A 20,876-nucleotide genomic window follows, 5' to 3' on the forward strand; every position below is an offset into this window, starting at 1 on the left:
ATGGCAGAGGGGACTTTTTGAGTTTTAGAGTCACACAGACCTGCATCTGAATTCCTGTCATCCCACTTACTGGCTGTGGGACCTCAGACAAGCCCCTGGACCTCTCTATGCCTGCAGGAGGGAGAAATCGCACCCTCTCTTTATAAGGGAGGTCAAGAATGGAGGAAAGGTATGGAAGGACCGAGCAGAGCCCACAGTAAGTGCTCAATAAAAGTGGCCACTGTTATGATGATGCTCCTGGAAGCCACTGCCTCCTGCTTGGTCTTAGAGGACGGACCAGCCTCTGGAAGGAGACGCCAGGGCCCCCCACCCCACCCCCCACAGAGTCACCTGAGGCAGGCCAGCCGGCCAGGGAAGGCCCCTGAAAGTCATGGTAAATCTGCCGGAGGCTCACATCTAATAATGGAGGAACAGCTGGCGTGGATGCTTATATTTAGAACAAAGGTGCCCACAGAAAAAGGAGAGAAAACATTGCCTCTTTCTTCGCCTCCAGCTGACATGGGCGAACTGGTTATAGTGTGTGATCAACCACTTCTCCCCTCGGAGATAAAAGCTGGCTTCTCCTTGTTCTGGCTTCTGTCGCCCCTTCAAAGCACCCCCAGAAATTGGATGAGTGTGTCACTGGCATCCCTGAGAGACAGGCTGGATTCCTCACCGCCGCAGCTGGAACGAGCCAACCATTGCATGAGGTCACCCCATCGGTCTGGCTCACGCCCTCGCCCCGATCTTCGAGAAGGCCGTGAGGTGTGTACGTTCCTAACCGGGAACAGCCTGTAGGCGGCTGGGCCCGTGTCTCATCAGGATTCTTGGCCAGAGGGGTTAGAGCGGTCCCGTGCCCTCCACTCCGTCAGCGTGCCCAGGAGAGGCTCAGCTGTGACAGCTCAGCTGCCCGGACCTTTAAAGAGGGCCAGGGGCACCTGGGTGGCTCAGTCAGTTAAGTGTCCGACTCTTGGTTTCACCTCTGGTCATGATCTCACAGTTCGTGGGTTCGAGCCCCGCCTCGGGCTCTGTGCTGGCAGCATGGAGCCCACTTGGTTTTCTGTCTCTCTCTCTCTGCCCCTCCCATACTCTCTCTGTCTGTCTCAAAATACATCAATAAACTTAAAAAATAAACAAAGAGTGCCAGCCACGTGTGCAGCTCTGTGCTAAGACACAGACCCTGAATGCTCCCAAGGCCTTGACAATTCACGGCTAGCGACAGTCGTGACTGGTGACAACTTAAGGAAGTACAGGCTTTGCACCCAAACTTGGGTTTGGATCTGCACTTCCCCACTCACCAGCTGTGTGTCCTTAGAGACGTCTCCTAGCCTCCCTGAGGCTCAGTTTCTTCATCTGTAAAGTGGGGGATAATAATACCTTCCATCCAGGATTGTTATGAAGTTTAACTGGTGTTTTCTTTACTTGCGTTATTATGTGATTTTTTTCTAAACATGAAATGTTAGAATAGAGGTAAAAACACAGCATTGAGAGAGAGAGAGAGATTTCCACTAAGTGAACCCAGAAATCTGCCCTAGAAGAGATAACCTTTGCCCTGAAAAGTAAGCAAGGAATTCTTCAGGTAGAAAAGGTGGGGGAGGGGGCATTTCTAGCAGAGGAAACAGGTGGGGCAAAGGCACGGACAAGGCACGAGCTGTGGCTGCATTTGGCAGGAATTGGGACAGGGAGGCAGAGGCCGAGCCTCCCAGACTGCCTTCAGCCCTCAATGCACCCAGGACTTCTAGGCTGTTCACCTGCTTCTGGCCATCCACCCTCAGAGACCCTGAGGGAAGCCGAAGGAAAAACTCCTAATCCAGCCTAATCCCCTAGGCCCCTTGCTCCCATTTGACCTTCCAGAAACACCCAACACAGATTCAGTCTTCAGCCACTCCATGCCTTGGCCCGTGCTATTCCTTCTGCCAGGAGCACCTACTGTCCCTGCAAACTCTGATCATTCTTCCCTTCTCATGTCCTTCTGGGAAACTTCTGTGGCCACTGCCCTCCCCCTCCCCCTCCCCCACCTCTCTTCCTGTGGCTCCAGAGAGGAGCATGGGATCTGGAGGCAGCCGGACCTGCATGCCACTCCCTGCCCCACCAGCTTCACTGTATTCTAGGTAACAGTAGTTAGTGCCCTGCAGGGGCGCCGGGATGGCACTAAGGGGGACATCCGTCAACGCTCTTAGCTCGGTGTGGCTGAGCCCTCGCGATGTTCTAGCCATTCTTCTTTTCTCCGCACAGAACGTGCTGGGTTTCCTACGCTCTTTATGTGCCCAGCTCTTTATGGCAGGGGACTGCGTGTGACTCATCTCTGAGGCCCCCTCCCTACTCCCAGGACATTGGCTGAACTGTAGGGAAAACAGAGAGGTTGCAGCAAGTGGGGGAGCCCAGACATCTGAGCCCCACCTGACAGTTTTATCATCGTCCAGGGCTGCTCCCTCCACGGCGAGGTGGGGCTGGGCAGATCACAAAGGTCCGGCTGGATCAAACCCAGGCCAGCCCTCAGTGCATTGTGACCGGAGCTTTTATGAGCCTCATTGCTCAGTTATAAAAGCCAACTGGGTCCTGCCCCGTAGAAAGAAAACATCTATCAAAGGCTCTGAGTTGGCCACAACTGGATTAAAGTATGTTTGCAGCTTCCAATGTGAGCTGTTTGCAAATCGCCCGAGAATAATGAATGTCGCAGAGGACTCAGCAGGTCACTGGGGGAAGGCATCCGAGACCCCTCGGGACACTCCCAGGCACCGGCACGATTCACTCTGCCTCGGGGATTCCCAGGGTCGGGGAGGGATAAAGGGGCAATTTTTTCTCATCATTAAAGGGCAGCTGGTTGCCTCTGGGGTGGAATGCACTCTCTGTTTAACAGGGTAGAGGGTGACAGATTACAGCCGCTTGGGAAGAAGCATCCCATATCTAATTGAAAATCCCAGGGGAACGTTAGGTGGGTCATCGTAATTACCCAGACTGGAGCGGGGCCAACAGGGTTTGATTCTTCAGCTCTGGCTGTGGCAGGACAGCGTGTCTGTGCAAAACCAGTGGCTTAAAAGTTCCAGGAAGTAGATCAAGGGTTAGGAAGATGTCAGTGGGCGTTTCCCCTCGTTGCTGACGACAGCACCCGGGAGGGACCGTTTTGATCTCCAAAATAGCCCTTCTCCTGACTCACCCTGATTCACTGAGCCATCACTGTGACACTTCTCTCCTAAAGACCCCCCTGGGAGCTGATAAATGCCCTTAGCTTTGAGTCGGCAACGTGGCCACGGCAAAGAGACACCTGTGCCCTGTTCTTCAGTTAGGGAGCCCAGAAACGGTCATCCTAACACCCTGCCAGCCCTTAGCACAGCATCTGCCCTCCGAGGGCCACCCAAGAAGCACCAGGTGAGCACAGAGGACCCGCTCACAGACCTCAATAAAAACGCAAGTTACATGTATGGAAAGCTTACCTTGTGCCAGACCCAGTGAGTTATGTGAATTATTTTAGCCTTGCAAGCACATTATGAAGTGTTCATTTCACCATCTGTAGGGTTGAATTTGAATTCCTGGGAGTGAGGTGAACCCTCCCCGCCCCCAGGCCCCCAGGGCTGGCAAGTTGGGAGGCTGGGTGCTGGCCTGACTTGGAGCCTGTGCTTTCCACCAGGCCACATTGCCTCCGCAGCCCATTCTCAGCTCTGCAGGCCGGGCCAGGGGAGTGGAGACAAGACAGGCTCATGCCTGGCCCCCTGCCGGCCTCCCGACCATTCCCAGGACATCACCCAACCCTCCCCTCCCTGGGCTTCACTTTTGTTGGTGGGGAACACGGGACTAACAACTGTAGGGATAAGTAACATCTCCCGATTCTGCGTCCTCAAGAAAGCAGAGCCGAAAGATTATTTTTGCAGGCTAGGACCCTCCCCTCCGGATAGGGAGCCAAGTGTTCGCAATCGTAGACAAATAAGGACAGGCCTCAAATCACGTCACATGGGTGTGACGCCTGTGTTTGCCCAAAAGAAACATGCGAGGTTTCTCAGATGCCCCACGCAGCCCCGGAGAGCTAAATGTGCTCAGGCTTAGCGCGGATAAAGTCCCAACGAAGCCACATAGAGATGGGGAGGAAGCAACGCAGACCTTCTCAGGGCCCTGAGGATCCCAGCAGGGGGCCCCCAGCTCCTGTCCCTCTCTTCCCTCCAGGGACACAGGAGAGGAAACAGAACACCAATTTGAGAGACAGGAGTCTGGATTCTCCCTCCATACCACGACATTCAGCTGTATCTTTTCCTTATATTAACCCATTTCTTCATTATTCAACATAAGCAGATGGATGTTTATTTAGGCTAACCCAAAGCACACTTGAGTTTTATCTTTTTGTTTTTTAAATACAATTACAGATTGTCAGCTTCATCCTTTCCATGTCAATTAAAAATTTATATATTTTGGGGGCGCCTGGGTGGCTCGGGTGGTTAAGCATCCAACTTCGGCTCAGGTCACGATCTCGTGGTTCATGAGTTCGAGCCCTGCCTCGTGCTCTGTGCTGACAGCTCAGAGCCTGGAGCCGCTTCGGATTCTGTGTCTCCCTCTCTAGCTCTCTGCCCCTCCCCCACTTGCGCTCTCTCTCTCTCTCTCTCTCTCTCTCTCTCTGTCAAAAATAAACAAACATTAAAAAATGAAATTTTTTAATGAAAAAATTTCATTTTTTAATGTTTATATATTTTGGGCCTCCTTTGGGAGTCCAGGCTGGTTCTATGTTCACTGCCCCCAATATGCTCTCCTGAATGCCATGGTGAGCAAACACAGGGTCGTGGAGTGTTGGAAACGAAGAGACTTCCCCTCTTTTCCCACATGATGAAACGAAGGCCGAGGGAGGTGCTGAGAGCCACCTAGACCATAGGGGCTGTTAACCAAATGTCCTGCCCAGGGCACCATCCACTCACCAGGGTGAACCCAAGTGGGGGGTCTATCTACTCACCAGGGTGAACCCAAGTTTAAGAGACACTGGGTGTAGTAGGGTTTTGGGTTTTTCTTTTTTTGTTGTTGTTGTTGTTGTTTTACGTCGGGACATCTCAGAGCCTTTAATTAGGCCATGCACACAGTGATGTTCCCAGAGGTACAGGGTTCATATGCAGTGCTTCCTAGACTTATTAACCAAACATCTGTCACTCGCAAAGCCCCACAGAGAGCCAGTGATCCCCAGACACCCCCAGACACACCAGCACCACCGCACTGCACCTGCTGGAAAGACTGCTCTCGGGATCTGTGTGGCCACACAACCTTGGGGCCATATGCTCCAGCATTCTGCTACCCCTCCTCTGCCTTGCTCTGGAGTTGTTCCCAGGTGAGCCTAGCTAAAGGCGTGTACAGTGCCCTGTTCACCCGAGCACCCCCACGGCCTCCGGCACAGACCCAGAAACCTACAGGGCCTGTTGACTAACAGGTGCAAATGCCGTGAGATGGGAATTATCCCGAACCGCTCGTTCAAACTTCAGCAGAGGCCACACGGCACTTCTCTGGGGCAAGCGGTTCAACGCTGAGTATTCTCCACTCTCCTTCTCACCATTTCCTCAAAGAAGCTTCCAGATTCGAGCTAGGAGCCTGAGCGGCTCGTGCCAAGCAACAGCCGTCCCCTGTACGCTCATATGCCTATAGGATACGGAACAGCAGCAGCTCTAACGATAACATTTCTCGTCTAACCCTCACAGAAGCCCTATGAGACGAGACTCTTATCCCCGCTTCATAACAGGGAGACAGGCTCGGAGAGAAGAAAGGGACAGAGCCGTGACTCATGCCCAGGTCTGCTGACTCCGAAGCCTGTCCTCTTACCCACTCTCTTTGTCGGGACAGTAAGGGAAGGTGTGCAGGGGTGCCCTGAGCCAGCCCGGAGGCAGTAAGTCCCTGGTGTTCAGAGAGAGCGTGTTCCTGGAGACTATCCTGCCCCGGTTTTGAGCCCTGGAGCCTGTGAAGGCTCAACCTGCAGAACCCAAGAACCGAAGGGCAGAAGGGACTTCTCCAGTGGATTCCATCTGAGGTCTGGATCCCTTCTCCAGATCCTAAGTCTGGCACGGAAGGTTCATCTCCTGCTCCTCTCCCCCCACCCCATCTCCTTGTCCTGGACTGATGGTCAGAGTATATGCCCAATGTTGTCAGTCTCCCGGGTTGCCTGGACTTCTGACCCACTGTGGGTATGAGCCTGACCACCTGCCTGACCTCTTTGGAGGGGTCTTCTGCAGGTCAGCCCGCCCAGTGGCCAATCCTGCCTGCAGAGGACTATACCCGGGTGAGGCCTCAGACGGCGACAGGCAGACTGACCTGGCAGTTAGTTCCAGAAGTTCTAGAACCAACTGAGGAATAAGTAAGCCCTGTGAGCCTTCGAACCTGTTAGGTGAAAGTAACATTAAAGGCACCGGATACTAAACATGTTAACACAAATCCTGGGCTTCACTTTTTAAATTTGTGTGAATATTGTCACCTTCTGCACCTGCTACATGCCAAACATATATTATAAAATCTGAAAGCAACACTATGAGGCATGGACTGTCCCCACTTTGCTTCACAGATGAGGCCTTGGAGGTTCAGAGGGCTTAGTACCATGGCCAAGGTCACACAGCATGAAAACAGCATAGCTGAAGTTCAAATCCAGCAGGTCTGACCAACTCCAAAGTCCGGACTTTCAACTTATCAGTGCAAAATTCGAATGGCCCCGTGCTGCTATATATCCTGCTACCCCAGTAGAGGTTTTATGTTATAAAAGTAGAATCATGTCGGGGCGCCTGGGTGGCTCAGTTGGATGAGCGTCCGACTTCGGCTCAGGTCATGATCTCGTGGTTCGTAAGTTCGAGCCCCGCGTCAGGCTGTGTGCTGACAGCTCAGAGCCTGGATCCTACTTCCAATTCTGTGTATCCCCCTCCCTCTCTCTCTGCCCCTCTCCCGCTCGTACTTTGTCTCTCTCTCTCTCAAAAATAAATAAGCATCAAAAATTTTTTTAAAAAATATAGAATAATGTCAGCACCAGGATAAACACAACATCATGAGGAATGCGGAAAGATCCAGACAGTCCTGAGCCTGATTCCTAGCGGCATTTCAAGTTAGCTGTGTGGACTTAGGCAGCTCCTTAGCTGCCCTGAAGCCTAGCTATGAAGTAAGAATAATAATTCTTGCAACCGGGGTACTACGATGGTTGAATAGGATGCTAAGTTCCTGGTGCATAGTAGTTGCTCAATAAATATCATGCAGTCAGCAAGTATTTCCTGAGCACCTACTATGTCACAAGGGCCCCTGGAGAGTGAGTGACCTGGCGCCATGTTCTGCCAAGCAGTGACACCCCTTCCTTTTCTGCTCACGTTGGGTCCTTTCCCAGAACCGCCTTTCAAAAGAAAGATCAGAATAATCAGGACTCACGGGAAAAGAGGCTTTTTCAGAATTTTGATGTGGTCATTGGGGTTGTAATAAGCAGGTCCCGGGCCCGTTGATGTCAGTTTTAATCCACGTCCAGTTTTTGATTTAAAACAAGACGTCAAGACCTTTGGCGACTGCTTCACGAGGGATTCGTTGATATTATAATGCCCTAAGAAGAAAGACATTTTAACACAGAGTAAGGAACTCGTCCCAAATAAATAAAAAACACTACCTTACACCTAAGAATACATTTAATGACTATAAGGTGGTATCACTCCAAGATGGTCAAATGGGAGGGCTGCCTGAAAAATAATACCCTCTATTTTTTATTTTTTTTAAATGTTTTCATTTATTTTTGAGACAGAGAGAGACAGAGCTTGAGCGGGGGAGGGGCAGAGAGAGGAAGACACAGAATCCGAAGCAGGCTCCAGGCTCTGAGCGGTCAGCACAGAGCCCGACTCGGGGCTCGAACTCACAGAGCGTGAGATCATGACCTGAGCCGAAGTCGGACGCTTAACCTACTGAGCCACCCAGGCGCCCCGAAAAATAATACCCTTTGGAGAACATGGGCCATGTGCATCACATACTTAGCTCATTGAATCCTCACAGAAGCCCAGCTACATGGGTAATTGTCACCTCCATTCCAAAAAGGAGGAAATGGAGACTCGGAGATAGTGAATAATTTGCCCCCCACATTTCATCTAACTAGGAAGAAGGCCCAGTTTCCTCCGCTATAAGGTAAGGATAATTCTTCCAACAACAGTAATATTTTAGTTCCAGGCATATAGTCATTGTTCAGTAACTATTATGCAATCAACAAATATTTATTGAGCACCTACTACGTGGGCCCAGGGCCACCTGTCTCCAAAGTCCGTGCTTTCCCACTATGCCCTGCTCCAAGAGAGAATAAAATTAACTTGCTTCAAGGAGGAAGACAATGACCCAGGCTGGGGGGAAGTAAAGGCAGTCTCCCCTAAATTGTCAGAAGCGCTGCCGGTGGGTGCAGGTGTTTTTCAAATGCAAAGCAGCGGTGCAGAGCGAAAGCCTTGAGGACATCTGGACCCACTACTCAGAAATTAAGGGAATTATTCAACATGCAGGAAAAGCTCTAAGCGTAGAGACTCACGTAACAGCAGCAACTGCAGTGTGAGAAGGGCTAAGTGGCCCGAATGTCCAAGGCCAGGGGTACTGTCGTGGGAACAGCAGCCCGACCCGGTGGAATATGAGCCTGGACACAACAAATACGGAGACCAGAAGCCACACGGCAATGTTTTGGAAAAATAAAGGTGAGTGAAAAAAAGTACAATAATGCCTAAAATTTCCCATACTATGATGATGTCTAGGTACAAATGGACACATCTGAATAAAAATAGGTGGGGGACACCTGGGTGGCTCAGTCAGTCGAGTGTCGTGTCGGAATTCAACTCAGGTCATGATCTCACGGTTCATGGGTTTGAGCCCCACATCGGGCTCGCTGCCGTAAGCAAGGAGCCTGCTTCAGGGATCCTCTCTCTCTGCCTCTCCCCTGCTCTCTCTCTCTCAAAAATAAATAAACCTTAAAAAAAAATAGATGGGAACCCAGAAAAGTGGAAGTGATTACATTAGTGTAATTAGTAATTATAATTACACTATGGGCGGGAAAAATATTTCAAATTTTCTAAACATGGGGAAGTTGACTTTGTTTTCAATAAAAATGTACTTTTCCATTGCAAAAGTACTGAAAACAATATGGTACGTATTAGAAAGATTTTATTTAAAGGATAATACCCAGTGGTGGCAAAGGTGAGGAAAAACAGTTACCTCACAGCAGCAGGAGGAAACTAATCCCTCTGCTTGAAGAACAATTTGGCCACCAATGTATAAAAAAAAAAAACCTTAACTATTCTACATGCTTCTGACTTAGCAATTCCGCTTTAAGTAATTAATATAAGGAAATACTCTTGATTTTACACAAGCTGCAAGCTACAAGGATGTTTGCTGCCTCTTTACTTATATCGGTGATCGGTTTCAAACAACCTAAATTGGGGTGCCTGGGTGGCTCAGTCGGTTGAGCGTCTGACTTCGGCTCGGGTCATGATCTCGTGGTCCATGAGTTCGAGCCCCACGTCGGGCTCTGTGCTGACAGCTCAGAGCCTGGAGCCTGCTTCAGATTCTGTGTCTCCTTCTCTATCTGCCATGCCCGACTTGAACTTGCTCTCTCTCTCTCTATCTCAAAAAATAAACATTAAAAGTTGAACCATCGGGGCGCCTGAGTGGCTCAGCGGGTTGAGCGTCCAACTTCAACTCAGGTCATGATCTCACAGTTTGTGAGTTCAAGCCCCGCGTCGGGCTCTGTGCTGACAGCTCGGAGCCTGGAGCCTGCTTCAGATTCTGTGTCCCCCCCTGTCTGTCCCTCTGCCTGTCCCTCTGCCACTCGTGCTCTGCCTCTCACATTGTGTCAAAAATAAATAAACATTAAAAAAAAAAAAATTGAAAAAAAAAAAAAAGTTGAACCATCAAAGTCAGGAACCATCCGGGCGCCTGGGTGGCTCAGACAGTTGTCTGACTTCGGCTCAGGTCATGAACTCACGGTTTCTGAGTCTGAGCCCTGCACCGGGCTCTATGCTAAGAGCTCAGAGCCTGAAGCCTGCTTCAGATTCTGTGCGTGTCTCTCTCTGCCCCTGCCCCGCTAATGCGCTGTCTCTGTCTCTCTCTCAAGAATAAACAAACATTAAAAAAAATTTTTTAAGTAAATGTCCGGTTTGCAGCCTTTATAATATTGGGATATATCTCTCATATTAGGTTTATTTTTCTCTCATTCATGTGTAAATATATGTATACATTTGTATATATGTTGTATAAAATATGTTTTCCCCTCCCACAGACAGGTTAAGGCAACCTTGATTATCAAATGCTGAAAAGCAGAAGCAAGACAAAACAGGCGCCCGTGATCTTACGGCCCAGAGAGAACCCGGTATAAGCTCTGGTGCATTTCCTCGTGGTCTTTTCCGGAGTGTGGTTGGAAAACCACTTGCTGCTGAGCCCACTGTGCAGATTCGATTCTGCAACCCCCGTTTTTCAAGTGACACTTTAACACAGGTGTTTCCCTGAACTGTAAGAAGCTTCTTCTATTTTGAGGAAAAAGAGAGAGGAGGACATTCCTGATGAGCTTGGCAGATGTAAACTTTAGAAAACCCAAGCAGCAAACGTGTGGAGGTGAGCATTTGGCTCAGGATTGAAGGCGGGCGGGTCCCGGCCCTCCGCCCCTGAGGTAGGGGCCCTCAGAGCTGCTGGGACAGGGGCCCGGCCAGCTGCCAGTCACAGCTCCGCATCTGTTTTCCCCCAGCGGGGGAAGAAGAAACAACCAGAGTTATTTCTGAGAGGTCAGGGCTGGTTGTTTCTCCCAGGAGGGCAGCTCCCCCCAGCAGGTTTCTGAGGCAGCAGGCGTCAATCGGGATGGGCCTGGATTCAGATCACCGATGGGCCCCTGGGCCTGCTTTCGAGGTGTCATTTTTTGTCTATAAAACGGGGGTCGATGATCGCAGTGGCTCACACCTTCTGAGCACGTGACGGCATGCTGGCCCAACACCCCGCGGCATCTGGACATCATCGGCTGAGAAATGGAGAACCTGTGGCACCCGGTAGGAGCTTCACAGACATTGGTGCCCACCTCTCCCTCTCCTGTGGACTCATGCGGCTGGCTGAGAAGGTGCCCACCTGGGGGGTGGGGAAGGGGACGATTCGCTGGCAGGGCCTCTGGCCAAACTGCAGGGCTGCCGGCTTTGTTCTGTATAAACAAACAAGGTGGGGCTTTGCCTGTGATGATGCAAGGCCGGGAGCTTTAGCGGGGCTTAGCCTCCTAATTAGGGCTGGTTTTGTGATTCAGCTTCGGACTGATCTTCTCAGCTTTAATCTGGATTTGGTGAAATCCGAAGTGTGCTGAAATTTTATCCACACCCCCCTCCTCCCTGTTCCTCCCCTCAGCTCTGGGGCTCACGGCTCCCTCGGGGCGGGGCGGGGCGGGGGGGGGGGCGTCTTCAGGACCCAGCGGGCAGGTGACAAGGGCTCCCGGAATACCAGTGGCAGCATCACCAGACCTCTCTGGAAACCAGAGCCCGGGATGGCACCTGGGGCGTGTGAGTGTGCACACTTCTGAGGCGAGAAGCCGCTTCCCCAGCTGGCTGCCCAGGGAAGCTGTGCCCGGTCCTGAAAGGGGAGGCCAGCGAAGCTGCTCTGGGGACCATTTCCAGAGCAGCGCCTTCTCCCCGGAAGGGGGAGACCCCGCCTTCTCCCCAGCCTTCTCCTTTTTTGTTCAACACCTGCTCAACATCCCCTTTCCCCCAAAGCCTAACTCCTTCCGAAGAGACTCCCTCGTGGTGCCCTGCAGAGCAGATCTGGTCCATTAACCCTTAGGTCAAGGCCAGTGCAAGGTGGCTGCTTACCTGGGGCAGGTCCTGTGTCAGTGATAGTGAAAAATCCTCTCTGGGTTTTGGACATAAACCCAGCTCGGGCACAGACGTTGTTTCTTTGCTTGCAGCAAGAGACAGAGGCCTGGGGACAGGGGAGAAAAGAAGCATGGTGTGCCCAATGCCTTCCCTTTCTTTCTCTTTGTCATCAAGCCCAGACAAGGGGCACACTGGGGTAAAAAAAAAAAAAAAGAAAAAGAAAAAGAAAAAAAAAGTCTGATTTAAGCCTGTCCTCACAAAATGAACTGACGTGAATGGAAAAGGTCCCAGTGCCTTTTCGGTCGCCTCAGCTAGAGTGGTCTGCGAGTTTGTGACCACCCTCAGATGTCTGGTCACCCAACATGGCACAGAGGACCATGCCCGGAAGAGAACCTGAAGACCTGGCTGCCAGGCCCGCGCCTGCCCCACACGGGGCGTGATTCTGCACGAGGTGTTCAATTTCTCTGAACTTGGGTTTTCTCACCTGTAAAGCAGACCCGATAATCCCTGCTCTACTCGATGGAGTGTATGCTGGTGACAGATTTCGTCTATAGGACAGGGATTTTTCTGTAAGTCTGCAACACCACACATGCACGTTATTTTCATAATTTCTTCTATGCCTTTCGTTCCTTTCAATACACTTAGTCCTACATATCTCCACCCTGATTCCGTACTGTTCAAACAGCCCTTCTATAAACGCAGGATTTGGGGCACACCAGGGCGTCATGTAATTTAAGATTACGATCAGGTTTATAACGCTCCCTTGTCCTGACTTTTCTGGACCGACCAGAAATCAAGCATTTTGACTGATCCATGCAATATACAGTGTGCGCAGCACTCTAAAAATAACAGGGGGGCGGGGGGGGGGGGAAGAACACTGAGATCATTCTTCCGTGATACGTGAATCATAAATATTTTAAATGCCAATTGGCAGTCAGTCCCTTGTATTCATTAGATAAAGTCGCAATAAAAATCGGATATGCCATGACCGGGCCTATTTACTGAACAAGTGAAACTATGTGCCGGGGCCCAGATGGTTTGATTTTCCGAGATACTCCTTTGTCAAAAAAAGGTTTCTCGAGAAATGCAGATGGCATTTCGATTTTGTGTTTACAAAGGCGGAGGAATTTAGCTTTTCCCAGGGTCCTAATGGCTAGAATGCATGCAGGGAGGACAAACAAAAACATCGGGTGGAGAGGCTAATTACTGGACAGAGGGCCAGGAGCCAGGCTGCCTGGAGAGGAAGTAATCACACGGTACCACGAAAAAAGGAGTCGAATAGAGAGGTGGGGGGGATCGTGGTAAGCAGAGGGGAAGAGAGGCCCCGACAGACCTCACTGCACCGTGTGGCTAACAGGATTAGCGCATTTCTGCTTCTTGCCAGTTGACTCAACCATTGTTCTCCGGGTCTGAAAAAAGCCTCCTGTAGACAAAACACGATCTCGGCCTTATTCCTCACCCAGACAGAAAAACAACTGAAAAAGGGAGCATTTTTGTCTACCCTGAGTGTCACTGGAAGATTTCACCATAGACGAGGAAAACAGTCCACTCCACTAGCAGGTTGGGGGGGGGGGGGGAATGAAACATGTTTATTGTATTACCAGGGGGAAAAAAATCCAAGATACAGTGGAGTAGAAAATGCACGTGTACTGTGGATAACGTAATCCTAATGCTGGAGGTAGGGATGGGGGAGGAAGAGAATGTGAACGAAACTGCACCTGTTTTGAATGGCGGTTTGCTTCAGAGAGCGGAATCACAAGAGACTTCTACTTTCCTAGCTCAAGCATTTCTATAATGCTCGAATATGTTTTATGAGGAGCATGGATGCTTTTCACAGTCACATTAAAACCATAATCAACAAAAAAACACGCACTTGAAATGGATCCACTGGCAGAAGGTCCGAGCTCTGTCTTGGGAAGCGGTCTTTTCTAGATGAGCGGCTATACGCTACTGGGGGTAATTCCTTCAATGTCATAAACACTTATCGCCAAGTGCTTGGCACGCCAGGCCCTGCACGGGGCACCGGAGATGTGAAGTGAAGGAGCACCCAGTGGGCTGGGGAGGCAGGCGTGTGAAACACTGAGTACCTGTCTCACGAATGGCAAAGGCATTTTGCGGTGGCCAAGAACCTTTATTACTACTTTCTTGGACCGGGCCTTGACCTCTCTCCTGTTAGTAGAAGAGCCTTCTAACTGGTTTTTCAAAAGCCACTCCTCGCCCACACCATGGTCTCTTTTCCATATGGCTGCTGGAGGGAGCTTTTTAAAAAAGTACATCAGATGATGTCATCTCACATCCTCTCACCGCCCCCCCTCCAAAGTCTTCCCACAGAGAATAAAATTAAAGATCCCTCCCAGGGTCTTTAGGGTCCTGAGTGAACTGGCCCCTGCCTATCTGTCTGGCTTCCCCTTCTCCCCTCTCCTAGCTAATGCTACTCTAGCCACCTTCTTGTAGTTCCCAGAGCTAAGCTGCTTGCTGTCCCAGGACCTTTGCACACGCTGTTCCCTCAACTCTGCCTCTCCCTTCGGTCCTCGGGTCAGCCTCAGAGCCTTCTCTGACCACCCAATCTAACCCAACCTGAAGTACATGATACTGCCAACCCCTTATATTCTCTACATATTCTCTCCCTCAGGCTCAGTTTGTCTTTCTCAAAGCTGGCCACAATGTGTAATTATTTTGCTTCCCTGTTTCCTAGTTTTGTCTCGAGTTCCCCACCAGAATCTGAGCTGGATCACTGGTCTGGCACGGAGGAGCCACAGAACCCATGAAGGGAGACCCAGCAGGGCTGGACCATGCTGACTGATCACCCTCCAGCTGTATACCTCAGTCCTCTCCCTGTGCTCACTGATGTGCAAATGGTCCCTTCGAGTGGGGTGACTTTGGGCAAATCCCTTCCCCTCTCCGAGCACCAGCTTCCTCTTCTGTGAATTGAAGATAACCCACTTCATGGATTCTTGTGAATATTAAATAAGAATGAATCCATAATGCTTAGAATGGCACATGGGCCTTGAAAAGGGTTTCATCATCATCATCATCATCATCATCATCATCATCATCATTTTCAGGCTCTGATTAACCCAAGGGAAGACTGTCCAGAGCGATACCACCCAACTGGGTAGCCACTGGCTATCAGCACCAAAAACATGGCTGGTCTGGATTAAGATGTGCTGAAAATATAAAATACACACTGGATTATAAAGACTTAGATGGAAAGAATGTAAAACATTAATTATTTTTACTTATATGTAATTATAATAAAATTTATAATCAGGGGCGCCTGGGTGGCTCAGTCGGTTAAGCGTCCGACTTCGGCTCAGGTCACAATCTCGCGGTCCGTGAGTTCGAGCCCCGCGTCGGGCTCTGGGCTGACGGCTCAGAGCCTGGAGCCTGTTTCAGATTCTGTGTCTCCCTCTCTCTCTGCCCCTCCCCCGTTCATGCTCTGTCTCTCTCTGTCTCAAAAATAAATAAACATTAAAAAAAATTTTTTTAATATTTAGTTAAAAAAATAAAAATAAAACTTATAATCAATAATTTTATATTGATTTGATGTTGAAATAATGTTTTGAATATACTGAGCTAAATAGAATATGCTATTAAAATTATTTCACCTATGCCTTTTTACTTTTCAATGCGGCTTTTTACTTTTCAACTATACATTTACTTTTCAATGCGGCTACTGGGAAAATTTAAATGATGTATGTGGCTCCCATTATATTTCTATTGAACAGTGCTGGCCTCACAGGCATATATTGCTTTGAGCACATTACAATTGATCTGACCACTCACAGAAGGTGGGCAGGGGCCTTGTAGTCAGAAGAACAAATATTACTTGAAAGTGTTATAAAAGAAAAAGGAGGGGCGCCTGGGTGGCTCAGTCGGTTAAGCATCGGGCTCTCGATTTCCGCTGAGGTCATGATCTCACCATTTGTGAGACGGAGCCCCTTGCTCAGGCTCTGTGCTGACAGTGGAGAGGAATTCTCTCTCCCTCTCTTTCTGCCCCTCCCTTGCTCTCTCTCTCTCTCTCTCTCTCTCTCTCAAAATAAATATTTTAAAAAGGACATTAAAGATGAAGTATTCTAAGACCAAAACATTTTGCAACATGGCATAGTGATATTAACACCTTATGTACAATTCACGTCTTATGTTTTCACAGTTGCTGTCTCGTTTGCTTTTTATAATAACCCCGTAGGGCAAGTATAATTGATTCCATTTTACAGCTGAGGCTCAAGAAGTGACGTGACTTCCCCAGAGACAGTTCTGCTGATCTCCATGTATAAGTGGAACCCTGTGCGCCCAGGGCTGTGCCAAGCACTCAGCATCCATGACCTAATTTAACATTTGCATTAACACTATGAAGTGGACATGTGTCCCCGTTTTACAGATCAACAAACTGAGTCCTGAAAGCTGAAGGGACTTGCCCGGAGCCACACAGAAAGTGGCAGAGGGGACATTTGAACCTGGCTCCATCTCTGAACCATTAATCATACCGTTCTGCCTCCGTGACTACAGAGCGGGGCGTTACTGTTAAAAAAAACAACAATTTCTGATATGGAAATATCAGGTGGAAAATAAGGCGGTAAATACCTATTGTCGCAGATGAGAAAACTGCCCCAGAAAGATTCTGGGGCAGGAGTGATGACGGTGTTTTCCAGGGACTGGTCTTCCCACTGCTCTGCCCTGACCTCCAGGGTTGCTCACATCTTTGTCCAGTTTCTGCAAATTCTCTCTAAAGGCCTTGCCCAGCCTCATGTACCCACTGGGCAGTCAACAAATACTAACTGATTTACTAATCGCATTAAAATGATATTTCCCAAAGCGTCCCCCCCCCCCTTCATTTATTTTAGTAAAGCATTCATTCGATACGTATTTAACAAGCATACCCAACATCTTACATTGTAATGGTTTGGTGCAGGAGTTTCAGATTTGAGGGCTTTCGCAAAACTTGGCAACTGAAACATGCTGGAACAGGAATTACTGAAGTCTTTCTTCGAAACAAAATGTGATGGGATAGTGTACGCGTTAGCTGCAGGGTATTTAGAAATGATGGTGTCCAGTCGGGCACGCTGTAAGGGGAAAGCCAAAGGCATCAGCAGTCTTACATAATCTGGGGGCCCCAAAGGACAGACGTCAAGGGGATGATGCCCAGCACTACGTCTAAAAGCAGTTTGTAAAAGCTGAAACTCTAGCCGGTAACAACGATAAACTGACCTCAGGCTTTGAGGATTTGCTCTTGGAGGATGCGAGTTCTGGCCTGTTGTAACTTCTGTAAACTAACTCAAGTTATTCATCTTCTATTTGGGACTTGGCAAAAATAATGTTGCCATAAATGCATTGCCACCCAATCCCATTTCAGGCCACTTATATTTGACTCATCAGCTGTTGGGTAATTTATATGATGGGAAGCTTTAGACTTTCTTCCTCCAGCCAAGGCTTTCCTTCTGAGTAAAACCCCACGTCTTACTTCTAAGATTAAGTAATCTGAATTGCTCAAATGACAAGTTTGCTTCTAATGTCTTAAAGGCACAAGGGTCCATGGGGTTCGCTGTCCACCTGTGCCTCCGATCCCTCACCTAATTGCTGATTTCAAAAAACCCTACGATATCTTTCTGTTTCAGTAGAACTGATTCTACTCCTTCCAGGAAGCCACAATAAACTATTTTCAGTTAAAAAAAAAAAAAAACACAAAAACAAACAGAATCAATGTTTGCCAAATGAAAAGGGGCAAAAGCCATAGAAACTAGATGATAACATCACTTTACCCTAGGATGGCAAGTATTGGAGTCTGATAAAACAAACGAAAAAATTCTCATTATTTTATGATTAGAAGCTTGAGAACACTGCTCTGGGTTTTCCTGAGCCGGATAGGGATCACTACCTATACAAGCACAGCGAGTGGGTGAGGCTGTGGGAAGGCACGAACCCCCACCCTCACCAACTTCTCGCCCTTGCTCGGTTGCAGTGGGTCCCAACATTCAGTCTATGGACCACCGATGGTACATGGGTGGATGTGCTCCCAGGGGCAAGAATGTTCTTGTCCAGAGTCCCAGCTGTTCAGAGTCGAGCCTGGGTTCAAGTCCCAAGCCGGCCTCCCCCTGTGTCCGGATTCACTGATGTTCCCAGAAGGAAGGTCACCCCAGCCCTGTATCCACTTTGCCTTTGAGTTTTGGGCAATAGTTCACTGAGTGCTTTCCACGGGTTGTTGCATTTAATCCTCATGAAAAACCTGGAGAGTGGTTATTGTGATTATCCCGAATTTACAGATGAGGAGACTGGACTTTCTCCATCAGATGAGGAGTGGAACCAACATTATCACCCAGGCAGTCTGCCCCTACAATATGGTGTGGATTAGATACCTCATTCTTTTTTTTTTTTTTTTTAATGTTTATTTTTTTTTTATTTTTATTATTATTTTTAATGTTTATTTATTTTTGAGACAGAGCATGAACGGGGGAGGGGCAGAGAGAGAGGGAGACACAGAATCGGAAGCAGGTTCCAGGCTCTGAGCCATCAGCCCAGAGCCCGACGCGGGGCTCGAACTCACGGACCGCGAGATCGTGACCTGAGCCGAAGTCGGCCGCTTAACCGACTGAGCCACCCAGGCGCCCCAATGTTTATTTATTTTTGAGAAAGAGCAAGTGGGGGAGGGGCAGAGAGAGAGGGAGACAGAGGATCCAAAGTGGACTCTGCACTGACAGCAGCAAGTCCTACGTGGGGCTCGAACTCACAAACCGTGAGATCATGACCTGCGCCAAAGTCGGACGCTCAACCGACAGAGCCACCCAGGCGCCCCTAGATGTCTCATTTTAAAGAGGAATGGGTCAAAAGGAATAAAGCAATACAAGTTTTCATTTACAAGCTGGCCAGCCGATAAATGACTGTGGAAGGTTCTAGTTCAAGAAGAATCGCTATGCTCTCTCTCCTCTGCCCTCTAGGCTGGACACATCTTTCCTCTTTCCTCTTCACTCCAAAGGAAGAGGGTGGGAAGGTGAAACCCTCCCTGGTGGTACTGTCTGTAGCATTTCCATCCTGAGTCACTCAACAGATTAGGCAAGAGCGTTCTTCTAAAGCACGATTTCCCAAAGTGTTTCTTGGCATGCGAGGTGCATAAGGTAAGTGAGTGTTGGCGGTCACAGCAGCAGGGGGAGAGTTCCAGAGCCAAATAAACTTGAGAGGGTCTCACAGCATCTTCCCATTTTGAAGATTCATAATACCCGCCGCCATATTAAGTGCCCTGAGAAGTCCTACAATAAAGAAGCCTAACTATATTTTAACTAGGCCTTCCAGAACCACTCCTGCCACCATGCAAATACAGAAAGGCCATGGAAGTCTCCTCCCACCAGACTGACTGCTGTGTCATGAATAATTCTGGAACAAAGATTTAGAATATGCTATTGAAGCTCTTTAAATTACTTGGACTTAGAGCACAGGTCCCCTCCAAAGGTTGGGTGTAGTGGTTCCAACAACCATCAGGAAGTTTCTAGAATTTATAGATCCACAGAGTGTTTTGGTCAGCCTCACCTACGATCGCGCTCCTCCTGGCCAGACCGGGGTCAGTCAGGCAGATCTTTCTCTGACAAGGGCTGCTTTTAATTCCTTCAGAGTCTTCAGATCCGGAAAAGGAGGAGGTAACTAACGAATGTGAAAGTTACCAAGTGGGGGACAGAGGCACGAAATTCGCATCGGCGCAGAAAGCTAGGTGAGATGTGGGATCTCCTAATAGATCTCCCCCAGCCACTGCCGGCTGCTTCCAGGAACCCAAATGTCTAAAAAAAGAAATTCCCATATCCATCAAATCGGGGAGGGGAAGCCGGCACCACTCAACGGGCCTGCGTTCTTTTTGGGTTTGGTCTGAATGTTTCAAAGACCCGACAGGCGTGATTTGATTCCGTAACACTCCGACCTTCCCTTGGGCCTCTTCTCCTCCAGACGGCCCAGCCTCGTCGTTTGGAAAGTTACCGCACGCAAAGCCTAGTCGGGAGGAATTGACCGGCCACGAATGTCTCAGAGAAAACCTAGGTGTTGCACGAGCTATTGTTTGTGACTCAGGTGGTAACACTCATGATATTTAGCATGTTTTCAATGCTCCCAGTTTCAAAGAGCACGTTGCTCATTGCAATTTGCCCAGAGCCTCCAGGGAGTCTCCGCTTTTATGAGGCACCTGGGACACAGAAGGGTGACGTGCTTGAGGCCACGTCGTCGAGCATCCACAGCTGAGTCAGGATCAGGTCTTCAGTCTTGTCTCCGGTGCCAGAGCCTCGTGAGGTGGCATTTCTGTTGCAGATTACTTTCAGGTCTCTTTGTTTGCAGGGCGTTGGTTCCTCTGTAAGCTCACTGGGGGCATGTGTGACTTCAAGGGCTTTGCTGATGGGGAGCTGGCTCCAAAGTCAACTCGCTCCTTGAGTACTCACCTCTGCCAAACTCAAATTCCAGTAAGTGGCTGCATTCAGTGTGTCTTAAATGGACCCTTTGTGTGGTGTTTTGTTTTTTTTTTTGTTTTTTTGTTTTTTTTTTTGAATCCATTCCAGTGTCAGGCATTATAATACATCTTTGCAAGAGTAATTTTTTTAAAAAAATTTTAATGTTTATTTTTGAGGGGGTGCGGAGAGACAGAGCACAAGCAGGGGAGGGGCAGAGAGAGAGGGAGACAGAATCCAAAGCAAGCTCCAGGCTCTGAGCTGTCAGCACAGAGCCCGACACGGGGCTCAAACCCTCGAACCACGAGATGGTGACCTGAGCTGAAGCCGGATGCTCAACCGACTGGGCCACCCAAGTGCTCCTTGAGGTATTTTAATTTTTAAAGGGACAGATGGCATACATGTTTCGTTGATGCAAGTTTGGGTTTGCTTTCTTTTTCACTTTCCTACCTTAGCCGGTCTTACCCTAGTTTGGCCCTTTTCCCTTGCTATGTCTATTCTTCTTGCCAATTTACAAAGATTCGAATAAAGAACAAGAAAATCCTGCCCAAGTCTGTTCAGGGACATTGGCCCTTCATAGAGTTCCTTGATTCTTAGAGCCATCCACCAACATAAAGACCATCATTTCACAAAGAAGGGAAATAGGGAGGTGAGGACGATCGCTGCATTTCAGGCCTGCTGCCTGCTTTCTTTTTGCCCCCAT

General features: G+C 49.1%; 1 protein-coding gene across 11 annotated transcripts in view; it reads right to left on the reverse strand.

Annotated features, from left to right (window-relative positions):
* The window catches only part of STPG1 (sperm tail PG-rich repeat containing 1), a 54,321-nt gene that overhangs the window by 4,754 nt on the left and 28,691 nt on the right, over positions 1 to 20,876 (reverse strand). For 8 of the 11 annotated variants that reach the window (XM_007083676.3, XM_007083675.3, XM_042996485.1 and 5 more), the window contains 3 exons: positions 16,652 to 16,822; positions 11,757 to 11,865; positions 7,339 to 7,504 (listed from right to left, as the gene is read on the reverse strand). In XM_007083676.3, the coding sequence (XP_007083738.1) occupies positions 7,339 to 7,504; positions 11,757 to 11,865; positions 16,652 to 16,822 (446 nt within the window). Of the gene's footprint in view, positions 1 to 7,338; positions 7,505 to 10,869; positions 11,102 to 11,756; positions 11,866 to 16,651; positions 16,823 to 20,876 lie in introns of those variants that run through there. The other 3 variants (XM_042996491.1, XM_042996490.1, XR_006221216.1) reach the window with 2 other exon arrangements.

This window comes from Panthera tigris, chromosome C1 (genome assembly GCF_018350195.1).
Source record: "Panthera tigris isolate Pti1 chromosome C1, P.tigris_Pti1_mat1.1, whole genome shotgun sequence".
In the NCBI taxonomy this organism is placed as follows: domain Eukaryota; kingdom Metazoa; phylum Chordata; class Mammalia; order Carnivora; family Felidae; genus Panthera; species Panthera tigris.